At 55.6% G+C, this 15692-nt stretch overlaps 1 protein-coding gene across 1 annotated transcript in view; it reads right to left on the bottom strand.

Moving 5' to 3' along the window:
- Positions 1-13832: 13832 nt before the first annotated feature.
- LOC102971963 (guanylate cyclase D-like) overlaps positions 13833-15692 on the bottom strand; it is a 108117-nt gene continuing 106257 nt past the window's right edge. The window contains exon 21 of the mRNA XM_042959606.1: positions 13833-14166. Within this exon, the coding sequence (XP_042815540.1) occupies positions 14058-14166 (109 nt within the window). The 3' untranslated portion in view covers positions 13833-14057. The remainder of the gene's footprint in view (positions 14167-15692) is intronic.

Raw genomic sequence — 15692 nt, 5'->3', positions numbered from 1 at the left:
GAGCTGGAATGAAGGCATGGGTAGGAAAGGGTGCAGGAACAGGGAAGGGTGTCGAAGCCTCCCCCTTCCCTGTCAGCCGCTGGAGGCCTCCGAGCTATGCTCTTGGAGGTCCCAGCTGGTCATCCCAACCCTCTCTCTTGATTCTAATGCTCTTCTGGTCAAACAGAACCTCAGTTTTCCTGTCCGTGAAGTGAGGCAGATAGTAGCCACTTCTTGGGGTTAGTGCCAGAACGAAGCTTAGCGAACCCCTCCTGGGGCCTGGCCCCAGTGGGTGTTAGGGTAACTCCTTGCTGGCTTTATTGGTGATACCTTTGCTGTACCCTGAGGGCTTCCTTTTCCAGATCCTTGTCCAAGGGGCCAAATGTCCAGAAACTGCTTCGCAGCATCCTTGCAGCATGGGCAGAGCATGGCCAGGCAGGATTCAGGCATTTCCCGGGTTCCCCCACGTGACCTGCTCCTGCCACACCCAGGCCCAGGCCGGCTGAGCGCCAGCTCGTCTTTCCCTGGGCTGCTGCCAAGCAGAAACCACTGGGCTGGCACAGAGCTTTGGCCGGGGTTGGGTTAGGGCGGGGCCGGAGCTATGACGGGCTGGGGACAGCGGCCTGCCTCCCACACACCCCCAAAGGCTGTGGTTGTGGTTAGTTAGTTCATGGGGTTCCACCTCACCCAGTGCCCGGATGGGGCTCCCCGAGAGTCGGAGACAGATGGGCAACCAAGTGTGACCACCTACTGCAGGTGCCTCTTGGGACCAGGGGCTAAAGCCAAGAACCCTACGTGCTCAGTGCCCCTCCCTTCATCTCTTCACTTCTGCAGCAGTCATGGTGCTGTGTGACTTTCGGCAGGTTGCTTGATCTTTCTGACCGCGGTCTGTGGATCTGCAAGTGAGACTGATAATATCACCTGACCTCCTGGCTTGCTGTAAAGAGTCAAATGCAACAATGTATGTAAAGTACCTGGTCAGAGGCCTGCGGCCCATGGTACTTTCTCAGTAAATACGACCTCCCTTCCCTGGAGGGCCCCAGAAAGCTGATGAATAAAAATGTCCAAGCTCCACTCTCGCATCACCAGATGCGAGGCAGATGAGGACAGAGGATGAATGAGTCCAGAGGCCTCGAAGGCCAAGTCCAGGAGTCTGAGCTTGATCTGAAGGAGGGGGAGAGGTTGGAACTGAGCAGGGTCAGAGTTGCCTAGCAGCCATGTGGAGGGTAGCTGTCTTTAAAAGGCCACCAAGGCCGGCTCTCCATCCAGTGTTGGCTAGTTCCAGCTCGCACACCTCCGGGAATAGGGAGTTGTCCTGGTCAGTCCATCAGTGGGCAGCTCAGTCTTGACGGTGTTGGTATTTTTGTGAAAATGCCTCCACTGCCTCATGCGTTCTATCAGTGAAGATAGGAGACGCATGTTTTCCTGTGTCCTCAGGACCACCATTCTGAGATGAGAAAACCCTTTCAGGCACCAAGTCAGGCTCAAGTCTCCCTGGGAGGGCTCCACCTCAGGCCAAAATGATACTCAGGGTCTCAAGTAGGAGCGAGTGGCCCAGGAAGGCAATGAGGTGCACATCCTGTGTGACCTTGGGCAAGTCGCCGAACCTCTGGGCCTGGCTGTCCTCATCTAACTGTAAAACTGGAGTGGAAAGGACCATGGCACCTTGGGCCCTCAATTTGGTTTCCACTGTTCTTTGCTAACTATCCACTGTGGACCAGTCTTTCATCTCATGTGCCAAATCAGGATAAAGCCACAGAGAAGACTTTCATTTAGGTGTCTTTATTTTCAATTACTGACTAGGAAAACAGGTTCAGAGGCGTTAAGCAACTGGCCCAAGTCACACAGCTTTGGAGTCAGGAATTGAACCCAGGTCTCTGTCCTCCAGGCCAGGTCTCAGTGCAAAGATATGGTTTGCCCCTGCCCCTTGCCTTGCACCCCTGTGGGCCCCTGGGAGTCAGGAAGTCCCTTATCAGTCCCTACTGGGGCCCTGCCTTCTGGGGCAGAACCCTGGGTTCCCCAGCTCTTTTACGGCCCACCCTCTTTTGCTCCCTAGGGAAACTGGGCCCAGACCATACCAGCTAGGGCCACCTCTTGGAGGGACAGTAGGAGAGGAAAGCAAATGTTGCTGGGTATCAGCTGTAAGGAGTTTGTGAGTAAAAGCCAGTGTTGGGTGCTTGGGAAATAAACACATAAAGGACAAGTGGTATGTCCCTTGCTCTGATGTGTTAAATGGAAATAAGGAAGGCTTGCAAGGCCAGGCCCAGTGCCAGGCACTATATTCAAATTATCTCCTCCTCATGGCCATCTGATGAAGCGGGGAATATTGTTGCCCCCCTTTTGCAAAAGAGAGACCGAGGTTCAGGAGGATGACAGGACGGGGCACAGCAACCATTTCCATCTGAGCCCTCAGACTCCAAGGCCCTCACGCATGGCCAGAGACTCACCTGGCTAATTCTCTGCTCTCTGTAGGGACACGAGCACTGGGAGTGACCAAGGCAGGGGAGGGTGAGGCCCTGTGTACCCCTCGGCCGCCACCCAGAGTCTGGTCCTCAAGAACTGGCTGTGGGGAGTTTGGAGGCTCCGGGAGGCCCCAAGGGAGAGGGGGATGGTAGATGAGAAAATTCGAGACGGGGCCAGGCAGGCAGGCAGGCAGGATCAGAAGCGGCTCCACAGCTTGACTGTGCTGTGCCACGGACCATGAAACCACAGCTCTCTGCAGTACCCGGGCTGCTGGGAACTGAGGGTTTGTCCCTTCCAGCCACACAACTTTTTCCCCCATTTTAACCATTTGAAGGTTCAACCCAATGTAACTGTCCCTGAGGATCCCGGGTTATCAGTACGGGCTTTAGACAAGCCCAGGGGAGGGGGGTGGGGGGTAGGGGAGACAGCAAGCACGGGAGTAAAGTAGAGTCCAGGCTGCCTTGGGGACAGCCCGTCGCGGAGAGCTGGACAACCTGGGCCAAGTCTTTTCCCCCTGGTAGTCTCAGTTTCTCATCTGTGTGCTGGGGACTCATTCCGCCAGCTTCAAGGCGACGTTGAGATGACACTGAAAAGCTGAGTGGAGCAGGGGTTGGATCGGTATGATTACTGATATTGTCTTCCTCATGTGAAAGGCTGTGACTCTGTGGTTGACCTGAACAGGAAGGGACCTGTTTGTTGGCAGGTGGAGCACGTAGTGATAGGAGACAGCGACTGGGAGGGGCTGACAGTGACTGGGAGGGTCCCGGCGCTGTAGGCTCAGTGGACCCAGGGCGGAGGGCCAGACTCCTCAGGCAAGGCGCGGCGCCCGTGAGGGGAAGGGCCGTGGCCCAGGCAGGGCAACCCATGGTGGGTGTACCCTGCGTCCAGGGGCTCCCCAACTTGAGGTTCCCCACGGTGCTGAGCTCCCGGCGGGCTCTTGGCTCCTGTCTTCCTCCTGGGTGAGGGCGGTGAGGGTGGGTGGGTCAAAGCCCCAAGGTCTGGCAGAGCTTCTGGAAACCGGCTCACGAGTACCCAGGTGATCCCCACAGACAAAGGCCACCCCCCTGAAGTTTCAGAGAATCCTGCTTGCCTCCCCTACTTCCGCTCCAAGAAAGACAGCAGATTCTAGGCCCCGAGAGCGTGCTGAGGGGGTGACTGCCCTCCCCCCCCTACTTTTTTTGACCTGCCCCACGTGAGGTACTCCTGGGTTCACACCACAGAGGCCTCGCCCAGCTCCTCTCAAACTGTGGAGACTATCAGAATCCCCGAGGGCTCGTTAAAACAGACTGCCAGGCCCTACCCCAGAGACTCCGGTTCGGGAGGTCCGAGGTGGGGCCCAGAAGCTGCATCTCATGCAAACCCCCAGTGGCGCCGGTGCTGCCCGGCCACAGGCCACCCTTGGAGAAGCGCCATGCCTGTGAGGGTGAGGGGCAGCCTTCATCCTCCGTGAGATGGAGGTGACCACAGCCCCTCCTCACGAGCTGCCCAAATGAGGGCGTGAAATGGGAAGCTCTGGTTAACAGGAGTATGAGTCTTTCTTACCATGAGTAAAATTCCGAGACCAGTGTGAGGCCTCTGTGTACTCAGAGGTGGGAAGGGGACGGGCTGGCCCAGGAGATTGCTTTCTTTCTTTTTTTTTTTCTTTTTTCTTTTTAAAAAAAAAAATTTTTTTTTTTAACATTTATTTATTTTTGAGACAGAGACAGAGCATGAACGGGGGAGGGTCAGAGAGAGGGAGACACAGAATCTGCAACAGGCTCCAGGCTCTGAGCGGTCAGCACAGAGCCCGACGTGGGGTTCGAACTCATGGACCACGAGATCATGACCTGAGCCGAAGTTGGCTGCTTAACCAACTTAACTGAGCCACCCAGGCGCCCCTTTTTTTTCTTTTTTTAATTTTAGGGTGGGGACGGGCAGAGGGCAAGAGAGAGAGAGAGAGAGAGAGAGAGAGAGAGCGAGCATGGGGTGGGGGAAGGGCAGAAGGAGAGAGAGAGAGAGAGAAAGAGAAAATCTTAAGCAGGTTCCACACTCAGCGCAGAACCTGATGCAGGGATCGATCCCATGACCCTGGGATCGTGACCTGAGCCAAAATTAAGAGTCAGACTCTCAACTGACTGAGCCCCCCAGGTGCCCCCCAGGCGGTTTCTAATGCAGCTTTCATGTTGTGACCCATTCACTGCTATAACACCCAATGAGGTAAATATTTTATTATTATTATTATTGCTATTATTATCTCCACTTTATACAGATGACATACGAGGAAACTCAGAGAGGTTTAAGTGATTAACTCAAGCTTGCACAGCCAGTACAAATCAGTCCAGGCAGCAGGGTTCCAGCGCCTATATTGTCCCTTGATGGAACGTTAATTAGCCAAAAGAGTAAACGATCTAAAAGTTTAAATTTACATGACGCCCCTTGTGCGTGGCATTGTATTTTCTCCCCTCTTGGGTGGGATGAGGAGTGGCCTGAGGAGGGCAAAGCTGAGGGAGAGAAGCAGCCTAGATTTCAGAGAGGGACCCACCCGGGTTCCCATCCTCACTGTGCTGCCCATTGCTGTGTGACTTTGGGCCCGTGGCCTCACCTCTCTGAACCCATTCTGTCTCTGTAAAGTAGAGCAGTGATGGAAAGCTAGGGTTGTTTGAAGAGCTCCTTTGTGTCAGCCCCTGCCTGCCTGCCTGCCTGTGGCATTCATCCATTCAGTGGTACTGCTTGTGATTTCTGGCTGGTTATTGTTTGCTTTTTTTTTTTTTTTTTTTTTTTGGATAGCAGCTCTATCTTCCCATTTGGGGAAGGAATGGAGAGGTCTGTGAAGCTTCCCCTGGCTGTGCTTAGAGAACGTGGGGAGGGGACCTGTCTAAAAGGTAGCTGTGGCTGCCCCAGGGACAATGAGAGTGAACAGCCTTCCCATTCTGCAGAGGGACAGGTGGGGCCTCCAGGGAAGGGCTCGGGGGCAGAGGCCTGGGCACACCCAGCTCCTATCGTAACCATCTTTGGCACAGGCCACTGTGACCCCTTCTTGTCCTACTCCCGTTGTCTTCCTCATGACCAGAGGGCCTTCCTAGAACACTTTAAGTACTGGTCTTTGGGGGAAATCGGAGGCTTGAGGGGGACAGTATTAGCTCACGTCACAGAGTCAGGACATGTGATGTTGGGCTGTCTCACTTCCCCCCATGACATCCCTTCACACATTCACACACACACGCTCTCCCCCGCAGACACAGTGCACCTGCAAAAGCACACCCCAGGCCCCTTTAACACACACACACACACACACACACACACACACTCCCTTCATATATCCCCTCAAAGACCGTACAGGACACACAGGGCCACGACTCATGAACACAAGCATCAACCTTACACAAACGTGTCGCACAGGTACACACTGGCTACAAACATTGCAAACGTTCCACAGAGACGCCCTCGCAAGTTGCATAATCACAACTCACAGACACACACGTTCAACTCTCCTGTTAACACTACACACGCAGCATCCATCACAAGCATACACGTGAAGCATACGTGATGTGCACGTGATATATATCCCATGCAAGTGCCAGTCACAGACACAACACACACATTGTCCACAAACACACTTTGTATCCCCTATACACAGCAAAGACTTAAAATAGCCGGGCTCCCGCGCCCAGGGCACATACACAGACACATGGGCACGTGCTTGTAGGCAATGGGCTGTGATCTCACATTGCTTGTAACTCCGATGTTCTCCAAAGCAGATCATACAGGAGTCGGGTGGCTGATTTGCTGGGGTGTCAAAGGGAAGAAGGGAAAGGACAGTTTGACAGATTCCTGTGGCCTCCCAGGGAGCCTGTGATTCATCCCGATGGGGTACTGTGAGCTTAGGACGCCAAGAGCTTCGAGGCTGGGCTGGGGCTGCAGGATGCAGAGGGCTGGATCCCATCTCCTAAGGAGTGGATGCTGGCCCTGACCCCAAAGCCAGCCCCTCTCTCTAGGTCTGGAAGCTGGGGAATGGGTATTCAGCCTTCCAGACTGCTGTTCTCTGGGTTCTTCTGGGCTGTGACTTCTGCCTGCTTGCCTTCCCTCTCTTCTGTGTGCTGGGGCAGCAGACCTGGGTTTGAGGCCTGATCCAGACCCCTGAAACCAACCTCACCTCGGCCTGCATCAGGGCCCGCCTGGCCTCCTGGGGGCCGGGCTATGCTTCCTGCTGGCAGAGGCCATCTTTCAGGAGAACAACGCAGCCCCTCTCCCTGCAGGCTCCGCCATCAGCGTGAACGCTCTCCTATTTAACAAATTCCTTCCAGGCCAACCCATGTCCCCTCCAGCTACTGCCCTGTCCTCTTGTCTCCTAGCCGGACCTGCCAGGGCTGCTGCCTACCCTTGCTGTGTCCATTTCCCACCTCCGCCACATGCCTCCCTTCTCCCTCCACTTGTCTCCGGCCTCATCGTTCCAACCAGCTCATCCCCAGCTTCCACATCTAGAACTGCTACAGACGGAAACTCTTCCGTCCCCAGCTCCCTCGGTCGCTTGGTCACTTGGCTGCCCACTCCCTCCTTCCTGAATCGCCCTCTTCCCTTAGCACCTTGTGACGCCCTCTCCTGGCTCTCCTGCCGCCTCTCCAGTATCTCCTCCTGGATCCTTCTCTGGCCCCTCCTCTTCTTCCTCCTTCTCCACCTGATCTTTAAATGTGGAAGCTCCCGGGTCTCCCTGGCTTGTTTCTCTCCTTGCCCTCCCTCCAGGAGACCTTCCTGCCCCAGGATCCCCCTTTCCTGTTCACCCATCCAGCCATTCATCTTCCACGTGGCGGCCAGATGGAGTCTCTCCAAAACACAGATTTGACCAGGTCACTCCCTGCTTAAAACCCTTTGATGGCCCTGGGGGGTCCAACCACAAGTCACATTTCCCATTTTCCTGTCTCTTTCACTGCTCACAGGGACCAGAGTCCATATCATGCACCGACACACATCCTCCACCAGCTCCTTTCCTGCTCTCTCCCAACTGTGCTCAGTTATCTCTGCCATACTCCCGCTCTCCCTGCCCCCACTCTCTCCCACTCTTCCCCACCCCCATCTCTTCCCTCTGTCTCTGTCCCTCTCTCCATTTAGAGTTGCCAGACCACCACCCTCCCTTGGGCTGCCTGCCTTGAAGACATCCTTCCCAGTGTCTGGAAGGCTCTTCGAAGGCTTCTGGATGGCCACAGTTCAGGGGCATCCTTGCTATTTCGTTCTCCCACTGCCCCACTTACACTGCAGACACAGACCTTGACCCCTGTCTATAGCACACTCTGATGTCTGCCCATTCAGCTCCTCCTTCCGCCGTCCGGACACATGGCTGTTGGCCTTGGCCTCACCCGGGGCCCAGCCTCACCTGCCTGTTCCTCTGGACCTCGCCCCAGAACTCACCCCATTTCCTTTGGCTGCTCCCACCCTGCAGCTGGGGACTGAGGCCGTCACCGTATCCACGTCAGCTCTTTCTGTGTAGTATGTAGCTCTGGGGGGACAAGGCAGGCAGGATGGCACACGTGGTGGGGGCTTTGGAGTCAAGGTCTAGGAGTCTCAGTAGCATCATCGAAAGATATGGGGAGAATAACATCTACCTTGCATGATCGTAGTGAGGGTTGAAGGGCAGGTATCCTACCCATATCAGTTCCTTCTTTTCAGTGGAATAAAGACCCTCCTATGGGCTGCCCACAGGTGAGCCGTATGTACATACTGCCCAGTGCCCGGGAAGGCCTGATTCAGCCCTTTTAAAGGCTCCTGGGCCTTTGATCAATCTTATAAATTGCTCTTTGGCAATTTATAAGGCAGCAGCCCTGGCAGGTCCAGCTAGGACACAAGAGGACGGGGCAGTAGCTGGAGGGGACATTGCTCTACCAATGAAGCAGGAAGCAGAGGCCGGGTGCTGGTTGGCTCGGGACGACAGTGGGTTCTGGAAGCAAGGCGGAAATGTCTGTCAGGGAGCAGACTGGCAGGAGAACCAAGAGGCTGGTGTGGGGGGTTCACGAAGCCCTGCTGTATGATGTGCGGTGATGTGCTTTCTTCTTGACTCCCAGGAATTCTCCAGCAAACTCCCCATTTCTTATGATGCACGGGGAAGTTGCACTGGTTTTAGGGCTATATCAAAGTGCTAAGTGCAGGTTCAAGGTGGACACTCAGGGAGAACAAAGACTGCCCTCCCCCCAGCCTAGCTTTCCCCAGGCCATGCACTCAGTGACAATCCCGGAAGTGGGCCAAGTGGATATTGTGATCTTCCTCAAGCAAGGATTTGGGACTTGGGCACAATGGTCGCACCGTCTCCAGGCCACTGAGTCCGGGTCTTGGGTTATTAAAAGTACTAATAGGAATGCCTCATAATAAATATCCTCTAGTTTGAAACTGGAGGGTCTGAGCACTTTGAGAGGACAAGGTGGGGCTGGGCATGGGGGTGGGAAGGTGCTGGGCATCAGAGGAGACGGTGGGGGAGGGTCCACTGGCAGGAGCCCCCTGGCGAAGAGCCCTGGCCTTCAGCAGTGGGGAGCACACTATGTAGGAAGGTGGCATGGAGAGCCCTGTGCTGCAGGTAGGCTGAGGATGTCACGGGCCAATGGGGAATGGAGGCAGGAGAGTGGCCCGGAGGTTGATGCCATCACTGAGTATGCCGATGGTGGGGCTTGGGTAAAGGCAGAGCCCAGTGTGGTGGGCGGGACAGGCTTGGGGAGAGGGTCACAGGAAGGACGGGGAAGAGAGGGCGATCATTCCTGGTTCTGACCAGGTGACTGGGCAGAGCACAGTCACGATGGTCTGTGGCTCACTGGGGAGATGCCCAGTGGGGCATCACTACACCTGCCGCTCAGGAGAGGGTCTGGAAGGCCAGGCGAGCATCACCCAGGTGTTATTTAATAGGAGTTTCAATGACTGAGACTGGACAGAACTCTGACAGAAGCCAACTTGGGCCAGGCCTCTCGGATGGGGATGGGACCCAGATCTGCTGTCCTCTGCTGTCCTTCACTCATCAGAGGGGAGTCCCCCAGCAAGATTCCTCTGTGGGGTGGACCCCCGCCTATGGCTCTGTGTGGTCCCATCCTCCCTTCCGGCAGCAGCCCCTGGAGCCTGCTGGCTGGGGAAGGCCCCGGAATCTTGGGGTTGCCAGCGGGCTCCCGGTTCTCTCTGGAACAGCTTGCCTGCCCCCTAGTGGACTTCTGAAGAGTCTCAGGTACTCACGGAAACTGGAAAGGGGCCTTGAAGATTCAGTCCAGCCTGTCCATGTCCTGATGGGGAGACTGAACCTCCCAGCAGGGATGGCTAGTGCAAGTCCAGGGACGGAGCTGGGACAAGAGGTGGCATGGCTGGCACTTGGGAAAGAACCCCAGGCTTTGGCGTCCCACAGCCTCAGGGGAGCTCAGCAGCAGTGGGGGTGATGACGCCTCCCCTCCCATTGCCCGCCCCGCCTAGGGCTACAAGGACCGCTGTCTGAGACAACACACACACGACATGCTCAGTAATATGTGGCTCCTTCCTCCTGCTCTACGTTACTTCTCCTCCCCCTGTAAGAGTGTAGGCTCAGCTCTAACAGCTTTTGAGTAAATCAAACCTCGATCTTCGTGCAGGTGGATTTCCTTAAAGTGGGGTTCACCTGCCACCACAGTGGCCTCCTCTACCTCCCCTGCCCTGTTATATTTGTTCTCCTTCTGGGGTCACAGAAAGAGGGTTTAGACCCAGTCCTGCCCCCAGTCTGCAGGGACAGAGCTGGACAAGGTGGCTGGGGGTGCCAAGGGGCAGAGGAGGTGCCCCTCCTGCAGTGTGCAGGGGTGAAGGGATGGTTTCCAGGAAGGCTTCCTGGAGGAGGCAGCAAGGGAACAGAGGTGTGGAGGGTGAGGAGGAGCTGGCCAGAAGGAGTAGGAAGCAGAGGGACTAGGGAAGATCATTCAGTCTAGTGTAGGGGTGGAGGTAAGAGCATCTGTAGCAGTAGGAGGGGTGGTGGTGAGGAGAGACAGGGCAGACAGGAGAGCCACGGACTGACACACTGCCCACACATGGCACGCAGGATCCTAACTCAGCAGTAGACTACACGAGCCCTGTGCAGAGAACATCCGAGGAGGAGAGCTTGGGGGGGAGGGCAGGAGAGCTCAGGAGCTAGCATTGCAGGAGGGGAGATTGCTCGCTGACAGCCTGTGGGCTAACTAGTTCTTTAGTTTGTTAGCTCATCGGTTCACCATCCCGCTGCACACCTCCATCTGGGCTTTGGGCTAAAGGAATGAACCTGATACGGTTCCTGCCGTCAAGTGAGGGTCGGGCATGGCAACTAATAATTGCCTATCGAGGGTGCCTTGGGAAAGGGTTTCAGGAGGAGGTGGCTTTTAGGTGGGCTTTGAAGGATGTTTGGGAGTCTGCCAGGTATTGAAAAAAGGGTAGGGTCATGTAGGTGGAGAAAACAGCAAGAGCAGGATGTGGCATCACTCTGGGTTTGGGGAAGGGTAAGCAGTCTGTCATGAGCAGAGAGTTGAGTGGGAGGGGCAGGGGAGGTGAAGCCAGCACGAGTAGACGAACACCAGGCTAAAGCATTTGGCTTTTCCAAGGAGTCTGTCCTAAATCGTGCCTGCCTGAAGAACACTGCACCCAGCAGTTCCAGACCACCGGAGCCTGCAAAGACCTTCTGGAGCCCCGTGGTTGTGCCTGCCACCATGAGAACTCCTCTCCCTAGAGGAACCAGGAGCGTTCCGTTGCTGGAAACCGACCAAGGGACAGGAACATGGCCCCAGGCTGATGGCGAAGGTGGAGGACTTCATGGGGACCAGCCGGCACTGGCTCGTCATAAGACGAGGGGGAGCTCCTGAAAGCCTCCTGAGCCTCATCAGGAAGGTTTTGTCCTCACCCCCCACTCACAGAAAAGCCATGCCCTCTGGAGCCCCCTCTGGGAGCTTTTCAGGGACGATCGCTATTTCCCTGGGCTTTTGTAGCACTGTGTAATCGCCTCAGATCAGAAGACACATAGAGGCTGGCGTGGACAAGTCACTTCACCCCTCTGAGCCTCTGTTTCCTCATCTAGAAAGTGGGCACATAACTCCTGTCTTGGTGAGTGTTGTGGCTGAGACAACGTACATGGAAGCTCCGGGCACAGGGCCTGGCCCACAGCAGGAAGCAGTGAGTGTAGAATAAACCAGCACTAACATCTCCCGGCACCGAAGAAACTGGCCCAGGCCTGGGCACAGGCACGATGTAGGAGCCAGGCGGGCACTGGCCTTCTGCCTCGGTGACCTTGTCCCCAGCTGCTGAGGGAAGGGTGGGGAGAGGTGAGGGCCACAGTGTGGGGGGCCCCTATTCATCTGCAGTGTATCAGCTTTGGAGACAGTGTTCCCTCCCGGGGCCCCAGGCCTGCCTCGCAGGGTCTGAGCAGGGGCCTCGGGGACCAGAGCTGCCTCAGCCCTTCTCAGCCTGGGCAGCTCAAGGGTGGGCAGCAGGACAAGGGCTACTCTCCCCACATCACCATTCTGGGGGGCCCAAGAGCAAGGAGACCCAGGGCCGGATCCAGGCACAGTCTGACATATACCCCACACGTGTACAAGGCATGCACTTGGACACACCCCCCAAATGCGGGCGCACGTCGTGTGCGCAGACACAAATATGTGGAGATCTGCCGCTGCTCCCAGACTTTGGTGACCAGCCACACACGCTTGGACACATAACATACACAGCTAAAGCAGGGTACGTGCTGACACAGCAAGGCCCACGTATACACAGATGCACACACACAGACCCATACGTGCGTATACATGCGCACTGACAACATGCACAGGGACATCCATAGACAAGCACACACATGCGGATGCAGACGCACGCACAGGAACGGGGTCAGTCGCCTGCCCAGAGCCCTTTTAACTCCAACATCCACATAATGCACATGAAGCCATGCGGGGCTGTTCACACACATGTGCACGCTTTCACAGCTGTTGTCACCTCTGACCCAACAGCATCTCTATAAGGCAGGCACGGCAGGGGCCTGGTCTCTGCTGTGCAGTGAGCAGCTAAGGGTACAGAGAGACCCCCTGCCCGGGTCATGGTAGGAAACCAGAATCTTGGTTTGAATTCTGGTCTCCTGGGTCTGCCCTGCACACCGGGCCTCCACGGACCCACACATGTGCTCATGGAAACTGTGTTCGCAAAGCCTCAGACCCGGAGGGACCTCGCAGTCACCTAAAGATGGGAGAAAATTCATAGGCTGAACGTGAGCCACAGAGTTCAGTAGGAGACCCAGGGCCGAGCTTCTGTCCCTCCACCAACACGGCTGCGTGCAGGTGCAGACGCGGTCGTGCACAAAGCCGTGGGCTTGTCCCACAGCTGGTGTGTGCAGGTCCTCCTTCCTGCACACCGCTGCAGCCTCGTTTGGCTGAATGCACTGTCCCCAGGAGCTCAGGGTGACTGGCCGGGTTCTGCATTTCAGGAAGCTGAGGTGTAAAAAGGTTAGGCCCAAAGCCACGTAGGTCAGGAGTTCAGGAGTGGCATCTCCCAAAGCTGAGTCTAGCACTTTCCACACAGCAGCTAATGGCCCCATTCGCACCTCATCCATGGGCCTCTCACATCTCCTCTCTTGCTCCTGTGTGTGCATGTGAGTGCGCGCGCGTGCGTGAGCACACACACACACACACACACGCAGCCTCTGTGAGCACAGCCCCCACCAGAGTATTTTTCCAATGACCCCCAGTTCCGTGTAGTGCCAGCTCTGCCTCCCGAGGGGTCTTTTGAAGAAGGACAAGTTTGTTTAGGGCTGAACCTGCTCCCTGGCCCCTGGCCCTCTCCCCTCAGTCAGGGAAATGAATTCCACCTGCGCCAGTCCGCCTGCTCTGAAATCAGCCTCAGGGGTTTGGTGAGCAACTCTTTGATGTTAGAAGCTGCTTTAATGAGTTGGTTGTGGGTTTGTTTGCTTTTTTTCCTGTAAGACAGAAGTCTCATTTTCCTAAGAACTAAGAAATTATCACTCCGCTCCCCTTCTTTCCCCTGAGATTCTGGGAGCCCAAGACCTAGACTCCCAACGCAGTGCTCTCAGATACCCAAAGGGTTAGGCAGGCTAGGGCAGGAGAGGAAGGGAAGGGGGCGGCATACTTACAGTGTTTGCTGTGGTCGAGCCCTGTCTTGGGAACAAGTCTTACGTGGGCCTCGCTGACACCCATTTTAGGGATGACAAAAGTCTCCGTCCTCGGAGACGACAGACCGCCCGGCTGAGTTTGGGGCCCTCCTCTGCCTGGCTCCAGCTCCTGGTCCCCGTCTTTCCCTGTGGCAGCTGTGCCATTTGGGGCACATGACCTCCTTCCTCTGGGCCCAGGCACTTGGGCTATACAGTGGGAACAGTGTTCTCCATGTGAGGAATAATAAGCCCTATGATAACAAGATCTCAGAGTCCCAACGATTTGTCAAGAACAAAGCACGGCGTGAAAGGGAGGGAATAATTCTATTTTTATTGTTTTTGTATCAAGAGGCAAGTTTGCCCGTAGGATTCATAGTGGAATGCATCAGTTAATATCGCTCTAGGGCACTTCTTAACGAGCACTCTGTTGGCTTTCAGGTTGCTGGGCAAGAGCATTCTCTGCGGGGATTGGAGTAGAAGGAGGGTTTGGGGGTACGTAGGCACAAGAGTTTCTGGGCAGGGGCCACTGTTTTCATCCTCAGGGCCCAGCGAAGGCCTGACCCGAGCTCCTGGGCCTGGCCATACCCTGGCGCGCTTTGGCAAAGGCCACCTTGATTTCTTGGTTTATGAGGTCCTGCCAGGGATCCCTAGGGGGAAAGAAGAAACAAGAAGAATAAAACTACCATCCAGAACAACAGTGGTGGGCGTTGAGAGCCCCCAGCTGCTTACGGGGAGCCGCTTCTGCTTCTGCGCCTTCCCCTGATCCTGGCAGCAGCCCTGCCACAGGCGTACCCCGGTCCAGGCTCAGGGAGGTAAAGAGTTGTAGAGACTCATTTGCATGTGGGGCTCCGTGTCCAGCCTCCCAGGAGATTGGGAGCCAGCCCCAGGTCTGTCCCCTGCTCCAGATGTGAGCTTGGGAAGCCAGAATGCCAAGGGCTGAGGGGCTCTGTGGATCTTGGGGTACGAGGCAAATCTGGGTTAGGGACACTGGGCCCCCACCATGCACACTCTTTCGTTTTCTCATTTGCTTCCCATACGTGCCTGGAGAACGGTAGGTTAGGGTTATGACCTTTGCATGGAGAAGAGAACAAGGCTCTCAGTGACAGCCAGGGCCTCACATCAACCTGGCAGGGGACACTTTTGAGCCTGTAGAGGGAAGAGAAGCGACCATTCTGTGGAGCGTCTCTGTGACACGTGACAGGAGGCACTTCCGTGGGCACTGCTGCTGTGGCCATACCAACACATGGAAGGGGGCTTTGTCCCCTTCCCCTCATCTTCACTGGCTCCCAAATACACGAAGGTAAAAGGTATCCCAAACACCCCCAAATACACGAAGGTAAATGACTTCTGTAGATACGGCAAATACAGAGAGTAAGGGTAAAAGCATCTTTAGAAAACTTGGCTTTAAAAAAAAAATCAAGTTACAGTATATCGCTGAAGTAAGAATTTGGAAACTGCCTTTCCCCCTTTTTTAAAGTTATTTATGTATTTATTTTTAGAGAGACAGAGAGAAGGAGAGAATCCCGTGTCTGTATATCTGTTGGTCTGTCTGTGATCTCATCTCCAGCCACGCAGAGGGGCACGTAGTGGCATTTCCATGTGTGCATGTACCGGAGGCCCACGAAAGGTGTGTGCCCACTTATGTGCGTGGGCCCCATGTGTCCGCGTGCTGGGTCTGATTCGGGGGGCCTAGGTGGGTGCCGATTCTCCCCTGCCTGCCCGAAGGCCTCGGAGGCTCCCAAGTCAGGTGGAGTTCACGGGGACTAATCTCAGCTCTCTTCCCTCCCTGAGCCAAGAAGATGAAAACGTTTCTGGCGCTTTCTAAAGTTTCCATCAGGGAGTGGGAAAGTCATCAGCTGAGCGAGCTCAGCCTGACAGATGTTTGCCAGACCTGCCATTCCACTCCCAGGATGGGGTGGGCCAGGGCCCAGATGGAAGCCGGCGGGAGCTTGAGAGCTCACCTTCCTGGGGTCCCGGCACTGGGAGACCCGTGGGTGCATCAGACGGCCAGATCTCTTGGGGCTTGTGTGAGCAGGGGAACGTTCCATAAATGAATCGAAAAAACAAGAGTCAGGAAGCAACAAGTGCTATGGGGAGGCAGTGCCGGGAGATGGGAAGGAGGTGACAGCAGGGCTTTCTTCAGCATGTGTGATCAGAGCCGCCTCGTGAAGGA

The sequence above is a fragment of the Panthera tigris genome, chromosome D1 (genome assembly GCF_018350195.1).
Source record: "Panthera tigris isolate Pti1 chromosome D1, P.tigris_Pti1_mat1.1, whole genome shotgun sequence".
Classification (NCBI taxonomy): domain Eukaryota; kingdom Metazoa; phylum Chordata; class Mammalia; order Carnivora; family Felidae; genus Panthera; species Panthera tigris.
Note: the sequence above shows the minus strand (reverse complement) of the source record. Positions and strands in the feature narration are given on the sequence as shown.